The sequence below is a fragment of the Mus musculus genome, chromosome 17 (assembly GCF_000001635.26).
Source record: "Mus musculus strain C57BL/6J chromosome 17, GRCm38.p6 C57BL/6J".
NCBI classification, from domain to species: Eukaryota; Metazoa; Chordata; class Mammalia; order Rodentia; family Muridae; genus Mus; species Mus musculus.
The window spans coordinates 29217086-29233598 of NC_000083.6; the positions used below are offsets into that span (position 1 = coordinate 29217086).

Below are 16513 nucleotides of genomic sequence, written 5' to 3' on the forward strand. Positions count from 1 at the left end.
TAGGTGACCCAGGCCCGGGAAACGGCCAGGATGCTGACATCAGACTGTAATACGTGATCGTCCCATGCTGAATGGAAGATGGGACTCCAGAGAGAGACACATGATAAAATCACACGGTTGGTTGGGTTAAACAAACAAACAAACAAACAAATAAACAAACAAGGGGGCTGGAGAGATGGCTCAGCAGTTAAGAGCACTAGCTGTTCATCCAGAAGTCCTGAGTTCAAGTCCCAGCAACCACATGGTGGTCACAACCATCTGTAATGAGATCTGATGCCCTCTTCTGGTGTGTCTGAAGACAGCTACAGTGTACTCATAAAAATAAAATAAATAGTTCTACAAAGTGAGTTCCAGGACAGCCAGGGCTATACAGAGAAACCCTGTCTCGGAAAACCAAAATAAATAAATAAGTAAATAAAATCTTTAAAATAAATAAATAAATTAAAAAAAAATCTCATCACCAACTCTGAGCTGAGAGAGACACCAGTGTTTCCAAACTCAATATAAAAGAAGCAGAAAACACCTGCCACATAGGTCAGCCTGGCAGTGGGTGGCACCATCTTGGCGGGAGTCTGGATTGTGTGAGAGAACAGAGAAGGCAACTGAGGGCAAAGCACGGCTGCCCTCATTTCTCTCTGTCTTAACTGTGGATGGGGCATGACTAGCTGTTTGAAGTTCCTGCCCCCTGCCTCCAAGATGACAGACTGCAATCTGTGAGCTGAAGTAAACCCTTCCTCCCCTAACTTACCTTTTGTCTTTCTTTTTTTTTTCTTTTTCATTTTTTGGTTTTCAAGACAGGGTTTCTCTGTGTAGCACTGTCTGCCTGAAACTCACTCTGTAGACCAGGCTGTCCTCAAACTCAGAGATGTGTCTGTCTCTGCCTCCCGAGTGCTGGGATTAATGGCATTAATGGTGCCTGGATTCTAAGCAGCTTTCCGTTGGGATGTTTTATCACAGCAACGGAAACAGAACTGGACTCCATCTACAGTGTTTTCCTTACAGCAGCTTCAACAGACTAAATCAACATCAGCTGTGTGTGTGTGTGTGTGTGTGTGTGTGTGTGTGTGTGTGAACAGGGCCACATGAAGGCACGTGTCTAGCAGCACGAAAGATCAGTCTGAATATTTCCACGAGCCACCATTCCCAGCTGGTGTCCAGATGTTAAATGGTCTGGATTGCTCACTGAGTAGTGCTCTTGCAGAAGCTGAGAGCAGCTGTGGTGGTAGCCTGGATTGCATGCCCTACAGATGGTTTGGGGGTGATGAGAACACCCAAAGCTTTGCCTCTTCTCCATGGGGACCTCAGCTTGGACAATCAGCTGATGGGGGGTGGGACTCCCCTCTTTCAAATGCAGGAGTCCTGAAAGCTTTTCTTCTCAAATGATCTGTTCTGAGACTCTGTCCCCTGGCCACCTGAGGACGCGCAGGAGGTCCAGGCAGGGCCTGATGCAGATACTGCTCAATTTCCTGGGCTAAAATTACATCTTAGAGTCAATTTTCATAAAATACGGTGACAGATTTAGGTGCTGAGAAGATGGGGCTTTCTCAGAAGGCATAAAAATGACCCAAATGGTTAAAATCAGCTGGAAACAGACAGGCGGGGCCTATGAGGGCAGCCTCCTCCTTTCCACCCTGTAGGTTCAAGATGGTCTCCACCCTTGACTGTCCTGGCAGGCTTAGCTCACATCCAAGGTTCTGCTAGGGAGAGTGGCTTGCCTCCTCCTGGTTATAAACCCACAGGCACAGTTGCCAAGGTGGTTCTGCCTTCTGGAAAGGGACACCCACTTCTTAGGGAAGCCAGAGGGATGAGGATTTTCTACTGTGGAGTTGCACAATGGACATAGTTTAAGGCTCTGGGTATGTGTGCGCCTCTGAGTTTGTGTGTGATACACATGCACAGGAGCCATCGATTCCCCCAGAAGCAAGGACAGAAGTGGTTGTAGGTTGTGGGGAGCCGCCCTCACATTCGCCGTTACAAGATGGCGCTGACATCCTGTGTTCTAAGTGGTAAACAAATAATCTGCGCATGTGCCAAGGGTAGTTTTCCACTACATGTGCTCTGCCTTCCCCGTGACGACAACTCGGCCGATGGGCTGCAGCCAATCAGGGAGTAATACGTCCTAGGCGGAGAATAATTCTCCTTAAAAAGGGACGGGGTTTCGCCATTCTCTCTCTTGCTCTGGCTCTTGCTCTCTTGCTCTCTGGCTCCTAAAGATGTAAGCAATAGAGCTCTTGCGCTCTTGCGCTCTGGCTCCTAAAGATGTAAGCAATAGAGCTCTTGCTCTCTTGCACTCTTGCTCCTGAAGATGTAAGCAATAAAGTTTTGCCGCAGAAGATTCTGGTTTGTTGCGTTCTTCCTGGCCGGTTGCGTGAACGCGGGTAAGAGTAGGTGCCATGTGGGTGCTGAGTACTGAACCTAAGTCCTGCTCAAGAGTGGCCAACACCATCTCTTTAGCCCACCACCCCTTTATTATGTCCCTCAAGGACACAAGGCCTAGATGGACCTGCTCGTTCCTCTTCTTGCTCCCACAACTATCTTTGCTACCGTGGGCTGGTGTCATGTCCCTGACTTCCTTGAAACCCAGTGCTTTGAACAAATTAAATGCCCCCTCTGACAAAGGCAGGGTAAAGCGCCTTCATGCTACAGCCTGAGGCCAACCTAGATGTGGAGCCAGAAAGGACTGCAGGGTCTCTGGCTCACATTCTTCTCTTGAAGCATGAGGCTTGCATATTGGGTTCCAACGGGGTTGAAAAACATCAAGTAGTGAGCTCAATAGATGAAGGTGCTTGCCGCCAAGCCTGATCACTAAGTTCAATCCCTGATACCTACACGGTGAGAGAAGCAATGCCAAGCAGTCCTCTGACTTCCACACGTGTGTCGTGGTGTGTACATACCCACACACATATGGGCATATATATGTGTGTACGTACCTACACACATAAATAATCACAATTTTAAAAGATCTTTTTAAAAATCCAAAGAGGGCCAATCAGATGGCTCATCGGTAAAGGAGCCTATCAGTAGATCTAAATGGAGTTCTAACCCCAGGACCCACAGGGTAGAAGTTGTCCTCTGACCTCCAAACCCTGCCCCCAACTCAAATAAATGTAATCTTTTTTTTTGAATTTGGTTTTTGGACAAGGGTCTTTCGATTATGCAACCCTGGATGTCTTGGAATTCACTAGGTAGACCAGGCTAGCCTCAAACTCCAGACACACACATACACACAGAGACACCAGACACACACACACACACACACACACACACACAGCACACACCCGGGTCCCCACTCACTCTCCTCAGCTTCTTTGCTTCCCTTGGTGCATTGCTGGCATCTGCATATGCTGTGTGCTACAAAACAACTAACTAAGAGAGCCAGCAGCAAGGCCTGAAGTCAATGTTCCACAGCTACTATCCTGTGTGAACACAAGGAATCTTTACTGCTGACATCTTGTTTCCCATCACAGGCCATTCATACCCTCATCTTCTCTGTGTGGAATTCAGTCCAGGCCTGACCTCCACAAAGACCTGAGGCCCTGAGCCAAGCTCAGGGGTGCCCCTGCCCTGCCCTGCATGTGTGTTTTGGGGCCGGATGGGAATGGGGGAAGGGAACCAAAGAAGCTTAGACGCTTGGAGGCCCAGGACCTAATGGAGACTATTTTCAATTATAGAATGTAATTAACAGTCCGCCAAAGCAGTGCCCCTCTGAAGAGGTCCTCCCAGACCTGCTCTAATGAATCACCGAGCCACGAGTGTATTCCTGGTACTCAAATCTGGAAGCTCGGCCGAAAGGCCTCAGAAGTAATTAGTCCACTTAAGCAGGCTAAACGCTTCCCTGGCAATCCGGTTTGCGCGTCGATGGATTTCAAGTCTCAGAGAGTGACGAGTCACAGGAGCCAGCCTCCGTGGAGGGAGCTCCATCTCTCAGACTCAGTTTACCCACCCTGCCCTTTGCTTCTAAGTCTGGCACCTGGCCTGCTCTTCCCGGCTTCATGATGGCGTTTTCCTGAGGGGCTTAATGTTAGAACCCCAAGAACCTAGGCTTTTCGCTCTTTTAGAGGACACCAAGCAGAGCCCCCACACCCACACCCACCCTGTACCTCTCTCCCAGGAGTTGATAGGCAGAGGAATGATGTGAAATTGTCCTGTCCAGGAAGACCACGGTCTCAGCCAACCCTTTCCTGTCCTGTTCATTAGCCTACTTTAAACAGCAGAAGCAGCAGACTCAACCTTCAGCCGGCTCAGGCATCCTGGACAGCCACAGCAATAAGCCAAAGAGACTGCATGCTCCCACCATAGAAGAAAATAACCCTTCCCTCCGCCCCTCATTTCAGTCCAGCCTTTTCTAGAGTTGGGGGAGGTGGGCAGTGTTTCTGTCATACAAGGAAGACAGAGCCTCCTGGGGCCACTTGTCTCTGCCATATTCCGCTAGCTCATTTTTCTCTGCATCTGAAGACCTGGGAGTTCAGCGAGGGGCAAGGAGGCCGAGGAGGGGGGAAGACAGCAGCCACCACTTCCTACCAGCCTGCATAGGTAGGTCCAAATCCCATTTCTAAGCTGCTCATCCCTTTGGCAACCAGTTCTGAAGAGCCTGTGTGTGCTGGGCGCTGTTCTAGGTACTCAAAAGGGACCGGTAGGCAAAGGGGGGCGCCTTGATCCAAGCAGAAGGAAGCTGGGAAAGGTTCCGAGCAGGGAATCCCTTCCCTGCAGTCATGCTCACGTTAGACACAAAAGTGGGAGGGAAGTCTGCTGGGAAAAGGTCAACAAAGGGCCCTGCCCCAGGCACCAAGGGGTGGCCATGTGAGTCTGGTTTGGTCCCTTTGTGTCTTGGGAGCATCCCTGAGGATGTCCCCTCACTTTGGGGGGTCCTTGAGGACAGGACCACTGTGATGACTAATTTTGTCAACTTGATTGGGTTAAGAAGAGCCTAGGAGAGCAGAGAAGAACAGCTCTGGGTGCCTGTGAGGTTCACCTCTAGAGGCATAATTAGATGGTTTAATCTACTGTTGGGAGTCAAACTTTTAGTAGACTGCAAATTGGAAGAAAAAATATGCAAAGTGGGTCCTGGTTGGAGGAAGAGGTCACTGGAGGGCATGTCCTGGTGGGGGCGGGACTCTATCTTTTTTTTTTTTTAATTATTTTAAAGACGAATTTTTAATGATATACAGGTGAGTGTCTGCACAGGGGCATGTGCAAGGCCCACGCAGGACAGAAGAGGACATCTAGTCCCCTGGAACTGCAGTTACAGATAGCTGTGAGCTGCCTGGTGTGAGTGCTGAGACTTGAACTCGGGTTCTCTGTAAGAGCAGCAAGTGCTCACAGCCACCCAGCCATCTCCCCAGCGCCGGGTTAGATATCTTGCCCAGAGGTCCTTTCTCCTTCTCCTGGTTTCTCATCCACCATGAGATGAACTGCCTCTTCCTCCACAAATCCCTCTTCTACCCAAGCGGAGGCCAAACGAGCATGGCTGCTCTAAGACTGAGCAAAAATGAATTCCTCCCCGTAAGTAAGGAAGTCCTCAGTGTGCGTGACAGCCATGCCATAGGAACCAATACAACGTTGGACCCTACAACGGTTCTTAAACCTCTGGCTTGTGGAAGGAGCTGGAAATGTCACAGGAGGCACGAGAAGCCTCGGGATGCTGTAAGCAAAGCTTAATTGATTATTCTGATAGGATCCAGGAACAACAAAGAGGATAGCCAAGGCCAGCCTCCCGGGATTCCAGGTAAGGAGCCATTCACCGCCGATCCTGGCAAGGACTTTGTGTGTATCTGGTCCATGTTCTGAGACTTTTGGAAAGGCTGGGGTAAAAAGTGATCATTAGAGGTAGTAGACTCATGAATGTGATGGAGGAAATATCAAGACAGCAGCAATACATCCAGGCAATGCATGGACAGTGCTGGCTGCTTTTAGCCAAACTTACAGTGAGAGCCAGAAGCAAGAAGCAGGCAGGAAGATGGGAACACCACAGTACAGCCAGAAAGGAAAGGTGTCTGAAGCCATGGACCAGGAGTTTACAGAACTAAAGAGATTCCAATAGGATCACTACAAAGAAGCCACACACTCAGCACAGGGACAAGACAGAGATGCCCTGAGAGAGCATGTTGGTAGTTAACCAGACCCCATCCATGGCAGGTGAACATTTATAACCAGATAAACGCATCTGAAAGACTCACCCCAGGGCTGGTGAGATGGCTCAGCAGGTAAGAGCAATGACTGCTCTTTCGAAGGTTCTGAGTTCAAATCCCAGCAACCACATGGTGGCTCACAACCACCTGTAATGAGATCTGATGCCCTTTACTGGTGCATCTGAAGTCAGCTACAGTGTACTTATGTATAATAATAAATGAATCTTTGGGCCGGAGCAAGCAGGGACTAAGTGAGCGGGGCTGACCGGAGCAAACAGAGGTCCTAAAAATTCAATTCCCAACAACCACATGAAGGCTCACAACTATCTGTACAGCTACAGTATACATCCATAAAATAAATAAATAAATCTTTAAAAGGAAGGAAGGAAGGAAGGAAGAAAGACAGACAGACAAAAGGAGAAAAACTCTCTCTTCTAAAAGGTCCTCTGAGAAATGGAATGTGGCCGCCTAAGGGGGTTTTCTCTAGTTATTCACTGAGAGCCCACTTGCAATGGTGTCCCAAAGGGCCTAGCCAATGCTCACACTGGCAGATGACCCTGGTGTGGGCCACATGATGCTGATGGCATTGGCATTCAGAATGCAAAGGTCACAGGTCATGGAGGCTCACATCCAGGTTTCAAAGGGAAGTGTATGGCCAGGTCTGAGCTCCCTTGAGCTGCTGCAGAGAGGATGATCTATGAAGCTGTAAGAATGGAGCTTGGCTAACCCCAGGAGGCTGGAGTTGACGATGGGACATCTGCTGAGGAAAGCTGAGGCAGTAAAGCAGACCTAAGAGAGAGGCCACGTGGGCTGCAAACAGCAAGGCCATGAGTGGCGCTCCTGTTAGGGTGGACACAGACACACCACAGTGTGTCCACGGGCACGGAGCTACAGGGTCTGGTGTTGGCTCTGCTGGGTGGCTCTGGTGGCCCTGCCTTAGCCTGGTCCTAGCTTGTTGTGCTCCCATTCCTCCACACTGGAGTGGGAAGGTGCGCTCTGGACCACTGTATCTTGGAAATATGTAACTTGTGTTTTGTTTTTGCTTCCCACATGAGTTTACAGCCAAGAGTTGTCTTGAGTCACCTGTTGGGACTGTTAAGAACGTGGGGACAAGAAAGATGAACTGAACGCATTTTGTATTATGAGATGGATGTGAGCCTTTTGTTGGAGTCAGCAGTAGATTTTCAGTAATTAATGCTGTCAGTTTAACTGAGTTGAGAAGCACATAGACAATCCGCAAAGCAGTCCTCTTCCTCCCCTCTCCTCCCCTCCCCCTCCTCTTTTTCTTCCTCCTTCTCTTCCTTCTCTTCCTATTGACACAGGGTCTCTCTTTGTAGCCCTGGCTGTCCTGAAACTTGCAAACTAAACCAGGCTGGCCTTGAACTCACAAATCTCCTCCTGTCTCAGCCTCTTGAGTGCTGGGATTAATGACTTCTGCCACCACGAATGGCTTAAGCATGTTTCTATGTGTATGGAAGGAGTTTACAGAGATTAGTAGTTAGATCATAAGGGCTCTGATCTAATGAATGGATTTGTTTTTCTTCTTTTTAATGAGCAATGTGATCCCCTGAACACAGATTTTCTGTGGAAGGTTTGGGCGCTGGGGTAGAGGAAGCAGGTCAGTAGACCCATGCCCCTGGGTACTATTCCTTCAAGGGCATTTCCTTTACCTCTGCTTCCTGTCTTCCATGGGGTGAATAGCTTCCCCTTCCATGTGATTCCCCCACCAAGTGCACGGGGCCAAGAATCCATCGCTAGACCCACCCCCATAATCTGAGCCAAAATTACTCTCCCTTCCTTTAAGCTTGTCTCATTTACACAAAACAACTAACAGTCACATCTCCCCTCTAACCAGAGCAGGCACAGCCTGCTCCGTCTTCAGTCTCTACACCCTCTGCTTGCCCTGCCAGCCTTTGGTACTACAGAGGGACCAACATCATGCTGGCACATCCTGGGTGGGAAAGGGGCAGGGTTTACCTCTCGCCATTGCTTGTTCTCCATCCCTTGAGTGTACATGACACACACTGGGGAAGAGAAGAGAAAACATGGGTTAATACCTCAGGCCAAGAGGAAGGGAGAGGGTCAAGGGCCTTAGCCTGGATTGCTCCGCTGGGTTTAAAGGAAGGGTGGGCATCTGCTGAGGCGGCTGGGGCTCTGGAGAATGAAGAAGCACCTGACTCCAGACCTGGAGCACAGCTGGTTTGGGTTTGCTGTTCCTGTCGTACTGAGATCCGCCCCACATCCTTGCACAACCATCCGGCCACCGAGTTACATCTCCAGCTCCCCAGTGGGTCTCCCTCTCCATGACAACACCCGGTGATCAGCTTGGCAAAGGGGCCTGGGACCTTCTCATGTCTTTCAGGAGGGAACTCAAGGGCTGTTAATTGCTACCCCATAGAAAGGGCCCCTGATGTGAGGCAGGTGGACACATGGGCATGACAGAGGCCTGGGTGGCAGGTGTGGTGAGGACACATGGGCATGACTGAGGCCTGTCATGGTGGTGGGTGTGGTGAGATTGGCATCAGAAGCACTGTCCTTCCAGAGTCTGAACAGTCCATGAGGCCTGTTGCTGTCACCAGATCCTCTTAACTGATGGGGACACTGAGGCTCTGTGAAGGCCAAAGACCTACCCAAGGTCATGCTCACGGCCAGGACTGCTCAGTACTAGAGCCCAGCTCTCCCAAACCCATGCTCATTCCCCAAGACCAGAACCACACGGGGCTCACAGGGCAGAGGCCTTCTTGTGCCAGACACCACAGCACCTCCCAAGATGCTCTGAGAGGCTGACTCCCAGGATGGTGGCAAAGTGGGGTCAACTCCCCGGTTCTTCTCTGGACACCCTCAGTGCAGTGCTTGAAAGCCTTGACTACCTGACCCCACACCTGCACAGCTCTAACACTTAGGCAGAGCAGCTGCTGGCCCCTGTCTCTAGTCACTGGGCTGCTGTGTCACTGGGGTGGTCATCAGGGAAGGACTTACGTGGGTCAGACTTGGAAAACATGTCTTTGTCCAAGAGGTTCCTGAAAGAAGGGAGAGAGGAGAAATTAGCAGGGGTGGAGGGGACAGAGTATCGGGACCTAAGGTCGGTGCCGATCTTGGAGATGGCCCCTGGTCTGGCCTCAGATGGAATGGAAAGGGAAGAAACCCCTTAGCACACTTGATCAACTTCGTTAAATGCCAGAGACCACAAGGATTCCATGTTTGTCATGCCATAACTCAGATCAAGGAGGGGGAGACTGGAGACCAAGGGAGACAGGAGTTCAAGACCATTCTGGGGCTCTATTGTGAATTAGAACCACCCGGACTACATGCAACCCTGTCTTCAAGGTGTGTGTGGGGAAGGGGGCTGGAGAGATGGCTCAGCGGTTAAGAGCACTGACTGCTCTTCCAGAGGTTCTGTGTTCAATTCCCAGCAACCACATGGTGGCTCACAACCATCTGTAATGGGATCTGATGTCCTCCTCTGGTGTGTCTGAAGAGAGTGACAGTATAGTCACATACAATGAATGAATGAATGAATGAATGAGCTGGGAGTCTCTGAAGCCACTCCAGTCCCCAGTATACTAAGACCTGAAGTGCTCCCCCACCCAAACCACAGCCACGGCTTTTCCAGATTAGCACCATGGTACACTGAACCCTGGAGCGTCTTATTAGTCAAACCTTAGTGAGTCAGCTTCAGACATCAGCCTTTCTTAGGCCTCTCCTCCTTTCATGTGCCTATCACTTAAAAATAAGAAATGAATGAAAGAATGAATGAATGATAACTATAACCCATGAGAAAGTGTCTGTTTAACCTCTGGTCTCCCAGAATACGTATCACAGTCCACTGATTTCCTCGTCCAGTGCATACAGAGAAATTAGTGATTGATTCCTAACTGAGGAATTAATGAATGACCCCCTCAAAGGGAACGCTGATTCATTAGAACAAAATCCTTCTAAGGTCAAGACCAGATCTGAGGTTGGGTGTGGTAATCCTCATCTATAACCCAAGTACTTAGGAGGCCGTGGTAGGAGGATCCAGAGTTCAAGGCTGGCCTAGGGCATAAGGTGAATCATGTTTCCGAAAACTCAAACACAGCCAGACATGGTGTAGCAAGCCTGGAATACCAGCACCATGAGTTCAAGGTCATCCTCAGCTATATAATGACTTTGAGGCCAGCCTGGGCTACACGAGACTTAGCCTCAAACAAACTGCAGAGCTCGCTCATGGATCTGAGTCTTAGGCTGCAAGAGAAGGCGCTAGTTAGTGAGGGGTGGGGACAAAGGTCCCTGAGTGGCCCTGGAAGCCTCCTGCCTGACCTGCAGCAACAGCTCCTGCTCGCCTCACTGCAGGAGGTGAAGTCTGGCAACATCTTAGACAATTCCAGAAGCCCTGGGGGGTGTGGACATGGCTGAAAGGTAGAAGCTGAGGCTTGCGGAACCATGCTCTAGAGAATATCATCCCTCCACAGAAGTCGTCGGGAAGCTACACAGCCCAGTCAGTGGAGACTGTCTGAAGTGGGGCACAGGTCCATCCTTTCTGTCCTAGAGACTGTCAACACCACCTGTCCTGGAGCTCTAGGACTCCATGCCACTACCTGGGTCCCAGTTCAGTAGCAGACAGAAAGCCCTGCTCCCGGGGACAGCACAGCCAATGACAGCAATAGCTAGGGAGTGTGTGCCCAGCCTCCAGCCTCCCCGGTGACAGTCTCCTACAGACTGAGGGGACAGAGCTGAACAGATTCCTCCAAGGTCTGGGTCTCCTCCAAGTTTGGGTGTGGGACTCAAGTTTCATCCTTTCTAGGCTAGTGAGAATAAGGAACCCCCTAGATTTCGGCTGGGGTGGGGTGGGGTTGGGGAGAGGAGAGACAGAGGAGGAAGGGCCAATAAATGCAGTTGTCTAGGTTGTTGCCAGACCATGGGCACACAGCTAGACTAAGCATCAGAGTCTGGGTTGGAGATATAGCTCAGTAGTGAGATGCTTTCCCAGCATGCACAAGGGCCTGTGTTCAACCAACAATACCGCACTAAACAACGAAGTGTATGGGAGGCTGGAGAGATGGCTCAGAGGTTAAGAGCACTGACTGCTCTTCCAGAGATCCTGTGTTCAATTCCCAGCAATCGCATGGTGGCTCACAACCCATCTGTAATAGGACCTGACGCCCTCTTCTGGTGTGTCTGAAGGCAGTGACAGTGCACTCATAAATAAACCTTGAACAAACAAACAAAAAGACCCAGCAAACCAGAACAGGATAGCAAGGCGACACTCAAAGCCTTCATACTCCCCCTTAGCTACAGACAGACAAACTGCACCACATCCCAGCACTGCCTGGGTGGCTCAACTACCTCATGCCTCAATTTCCCCATTTATAAAATGGGGCTCACTACAGCCCAGGGCTGCTTAGATCAAAAAATGTGCATTGCCTGGCGTTTATAGGCCAGTCCTCACTGGCCTGTGCTGGCCAGAGCAGACACTCATCTGAGGAAACTCAGGCTCACAGGTGACAAAGGGAGCCACAGGCCACCTCCACCCTTCCTAGTCCAAGAAGCCAGGCTTTACCCTGTCCTGAAGGAGGACTGAATACCTCATTGTCTGAGATGACGTCCTGGCTTCTGTCCTCCTCCTGTGCCTTTGGCTGTGAGAGTCTTGCCTGGGTCTCCATCCTGATGCCCTCTCTGATGCCCACCCATGGTCTCACTTTGCCCTTGCTCCCTGCAACCTAACCCCTACTTGATAGAAATGGGTTGCGTGGGGATCCCAAGAAGCCTGCACCACTGTTTAGCAACGGGCTGCTCACTCCCTGGGGCTCATGTCAGTTCCCACGGGTAAAAAAGGCAGGTTCTTGGGGTCCTTCCCTGAGCCGGGCATGGTAAGTCTGAAGTGTGTCTGAGATAGCTTTAACCAGATGCTGTCCCACCCACCAAGCTTTAACCAGATGCTGTCCCACCCACCAGCCCTCTCCTGGGTTTCTGACATACTGATTCAAATAAATATCTTGAGTCAAAACACTTAGTCTCGGCCTCCCACTGGACACCAAAGACCCCAAGACACATTTGTTCAGCCTCCCCAAGAATTCCCTGTAGTTATCAGGTCCCCAGTCACCCTCATCTGCCCCCTCTGAACACTTCTGGCTTAGAGAGAGAGAGTAGCCTGCCCAGAGACACACAGCCAGAGGACCCTGTGAGACCAGGCCTTCAGGCCCAAGCAGGGCCCCAGCCACCAGGGCACTAAGCAGAGCAGATTAAACCAGACCGTACATGGTTTTCCTCTGCTTTCTACTTTGGGAGAACTCAAAGAGAAAAATAAGATAAAAAAATTCCCCAACAGTCAAAATGTATTTTTTTTCCCCCAAAAAGAGCACGAAGCCTTGAGCTGTCGGCTCAGCAGCCTGCAGCTTCGCCTCCTTTGTTCCTTAAACCGAGGCTGGGAAGGCAGAGCCAAGGCCCTTCGCTTCCTGCAGCCCCCAAGGGCTCATTTCCAACTCCCCAACTCGAGGGAGGCTGGGAGGAACATTAGCAGGCTGTGGGGCCTGGGAGCCTCTGAGGTCCCCGTGGAAGGTGATGGGGGTTCCCTTGCAGGGTCTGAGGGTGTCACTTTCTAGCAGAGAGGCCAGAGAGAAGTGAGTGAGGGGCTGGGACGGAGCCCCTGGCTGAGGGGATATGCCTCCCTGGTTCTCTCTCACAGACATGCTGAGTTTGTACTTGGCTGTATTGAGAAAGTACGTTAAGACCCTGGACTTCGACTATTCCAGGCTGGGGGTCCTCAGTGAGGATCATGGACCCCCGAAACCAAGCGATCGGTAATGGTACATGTGTGTTGGATGCAGGTTTGCCTTGTTGTCCAATTCTCAAAGAAACCCACCAGGCTGCAAATGTTAAGCCTGACAGCCCAGGCCTGCTAGCTATGATTCTGAGACAGGAGAATCACAAGTTCAAGGCCCGCTTGGGCCACATGGGGAGTTCAGTGGAAATCTGGCAACTTAGTTGTCTCAGAAGAACACAAGTCAAAAGAGTTAAAGCTCAGGGGCTGGAGAGATGGCTCAGTGGTTAAGAGCACTGACTGCTCTTCCAGAGGTCCTGAGTTCAAATCCCAGCAACCACATGGTGGCTCACAACCATCTGTGATGGGATCTGACGCCCTCTTCTGGTGTGTCTGAAAACAGCTACAGTGAATTCATATACATAAAATTTAAGGGATGGGGAGTGGTAGAGCACTTACTTAGCATGTGCAAGGCCCCAGGTTCAATCCCCAGCACAGGAAAGAAGGGAGGGAGAGGGGAAGGGAGGCAGGTTGATTTCTCTGAACTGGGAATAGTAGTATACACCAGCCAGGCCAGCCAGTATGAGACTAGCCTCTTGTGATAGGAACAGATGAACTGAGACCAGGTAGCAATGACAGGACACACAGAGAGCCCCAAGTCCTAAGAGAACACAGATATCACTTTGTTTTTCTTTTTTTCTTTTTTTTGGGGGGGGTGTGTTTGTTTGTTTTTGTTTTTGGTTTGGTTTGGTTTGGTTTTTCGACACAGGGTTTCTCTGTGTAGTCCTGGCTGTCCTGGAACTCACTCTGTAGACCAGGCTGGCCTCGAACTCAGAAATCCGCCTGCCTCTGCCTCCCGAGTGCTGGGATTAAAGGCGTGGGCCCCATGCCCGGCCTCTTTGTTTTTCTAAATCAACTTCATGCCAAATATCTGGTTGATGCAGTGGATGAGGGGTAGCCGCTCACATGACTGGCCAGGTCCTTGGTCAGCTACCTAACCCTGGGACATTCAACTGACCCTGCATCTCAATGCTAGCAGTTGCTGGCTCACATTCCTAAATGGGGAGGACCTGACCTCTAAAGTTCCAGTCACTGAGGTGCCCAGGTACACCTGTGTCACAAAACCTGGGATCCCCCATGTCTCTGTGGGCCTCCTGTGCCCCCTTCCACTCCACTAGCACACCAGAGAGGAATGGAAAGATAGCCATCTCCTGCACTCCTCACGGGAAGAAGTCATCACAAAAGACAGGCCAGGAGGAAGGACCTGGGCACGTGGGCCCACCACCGCCTCCATGCCATCTCCTGCCAAACAACCTTGCCAGGCCTAACGAGCGGCTCTCACAGGGCATCCAGCAAGCCTTCTGGGGCTGGCAACGTTTTTATTGCTGTGAGATATTGGCCTAATTATCCCTGCTGGGTCGAAGGAAGGGTCAGGGGAGAGAGCTGTGGCCACAGAAACATCCAGGTCGGGACACTGCATGGCCACGCTGCAATCTGTCACTCTGGAGAGTCTCCCCTTGCCTCAGCTTCTTGTCGGTACATGGGGGTCACTTGCATCTCAGAGCAGGCATGAGCCACTAGCCACCAGCTTAAACTGGAGAGATGGGAAGTGGCTTCGTTGCTCTCGGGCCCTGGTGCCATGTCTGTTCTACTCAGAGAGCTCTTCAGACTCTCCTTTAAGCCACTCCCCAGCCTGTCCACTTGCCCCATGTCACCCTCACCATCCTCCGCTTGGCCTGTCCAGCAACACATCTACCTCCTGATGTGCCATACGCCCCACCAGCTCAGCATCTCAGTAACCAGAGGTTTGTTTGTAAGGCTAATCATAACTCCCGCCTAACGGCATCCATCCGCCATGATGTTGAGAACAGTCACCAAAACTTCTGCCTGTGTCCTCCAAGGCTATGATGTATAGTTCCCCTCTCTCTGATCTCAGCTGAGACTCCGGCTGCTCATCCTATTTCTGCCACACTGGCCCCTTGTGTGTCTACCAGCCCCAGGGCCTTTGTGCCTGCCTTCCTTCCTGCTCTGTAAATCCCTCAGCTTCCTCTTCAGGTCACCTGCCTCACCGCCCGAATCAAATGAACTCATTTGCTGATACGTAAATTAACGTGGGACAGAACTGGCCGTTCATGCTTCTAATCCCAGCACTCGGGAGGCAGAGGCAAGCAGATCTCTGTGAGTTTGAGACCAGCCTGGTCTATGCAGTGAGTACCAGGACAGCCGGGGCTACATAGTTAGACCCTCCAGTCTCAAAGAACAAAACAAAACAAAAAATGTGCATAGCTGCGTGTGGTGGCGCACGCATTAAGCAAGCCCACCACTGCTGAAGCTGAGAGAAGAGAGAGACAGCCTTGAACTCACGAGGCCAGCTGAGGTACACACCGAAACTGTCTCGCAAAACCAAAGGGGCGTGATGCTCAACGGCAGAACACTTGCTAGGGAAAAGGTCAGGCCCTAGTTCCATCCCAGGCATTGAGCAGGTTTATTGTTCTGTACACACAGCCAAAGGCAGGAATGAAAGCTGGGAGACCAGGGAAGAAAGGTACCAGAAGGCTGGCTTCCATTATAGAAGCCTGTGTTTGTCACTCAGAATCAACAGCCTCTCGGGCAAGCAAGAGGCTTGCTTTCCTTTCCCTTTGCCTGAGGGAGGACCACCAGCCTCCAGGTCCCACCAGGATCTCTATAGAGCCTGACCCTCCACCTGGAGAAGCTCCGAAGGCCTGAACATCTGAAGACACAGGCTGTGGATCCGCATCTCCAAAAACCTGCCGGCACTAACCTCAGGCACAGGCCTTCACCTCTCTGGGCCTTGATTTCCTAGGCAGACAAAAAAGAAACGCTGCAATTTACTGCAGAGAATTGAAGGGAGCTAAAAAGCCACAGTAGGGGGTGGGATGAAGAAGCTGGAGAGATGGCTCAGCATGAAGATGGGAGCCGGGGTCCCCAGAAATCCGTAGAAATGGTGGGTGGGAATGACGGCCTCCCTGTAATCCCATTCCAAGAAGGCAGAGACAGAGGACCTCCCCCCCCCGCCCCCCCCCCCCCCCCCCGTGCAATCTGGTTAGAGAGATCTCTCGGCCCATCACAGCCCTTGGAGGAGCCAGACTCCCCTAGGCTTGAGGAGGTCAGTTGCCTTCCTGTGAAAGGCAGCTTTCTGGGACCAGCAGTCCCAGGGAGCCAGCTGGGGGTGGAGGTGGGGGTGTGTCACTCTGGTCCTCACCAGCAAGACACAGCCTCGCTTGACTCTGCAGCTGCCTCCAGTTAAGTTAGCAAGCCTGGTTGGGTGGTCAGGGCCCACGACTTGGGTGAAGAAGTCCTAGCCTCAGACACAGAGTTGGGAGGGGACCAAGTCAGATGTTCAGGAAACACTGTGACAGCTGAAAACGAGCGCTCTGACCTTCTAAGACAGTGTGATCAGAGGTACTGGCTTAGATGGCACATCTAACACACACACACACACACACACACACACACACACACGTATGTGTAAGCCTAACAAGGATGCCAACTGCTCAGCCGGAGTAATCGTCCAACCTGTACCATGGTGACCTTCCCTGGCTCTGTTGACTATCTGGGTGTGGTCAATTGTTAAACAGCTCTGGTTTTCCTAAAGTTAACTTACAGTTACCACCAGGCTCACCCC

At 51.1% G+C, this 16513-nt stretch overlaps 1 protein-coding gene across 2 annotated transcripts in view; it reads right to left on the reverse strand.

Annotated features, from left to right (window-relative positions):
• Cpne5 (copine V) overlaps positions 1 to 16513 on the reverse strand; it is an 81270-nt gene that overhangs the window by 60565 nt on the left and 4192 nt on the right. For both annotated transcript variants that reach the window (NM_153166.2, NM_001360239.1), the window contains exons 2-3: positions 9108 to 9148; positions 8106 to 8152 (exon numbers count right to left, since the gene is read on the reverse strand). In NM_153166.2, coding sequence (NP_694806.1) covers positions 8106 to 8152; positions 9108 to 9148 — 88 coding nt within the window. The remainder of the gene's footprint in view (positions 1 to 8105; positions 8153 to 9107; positions 9149 to 16513) is intronic.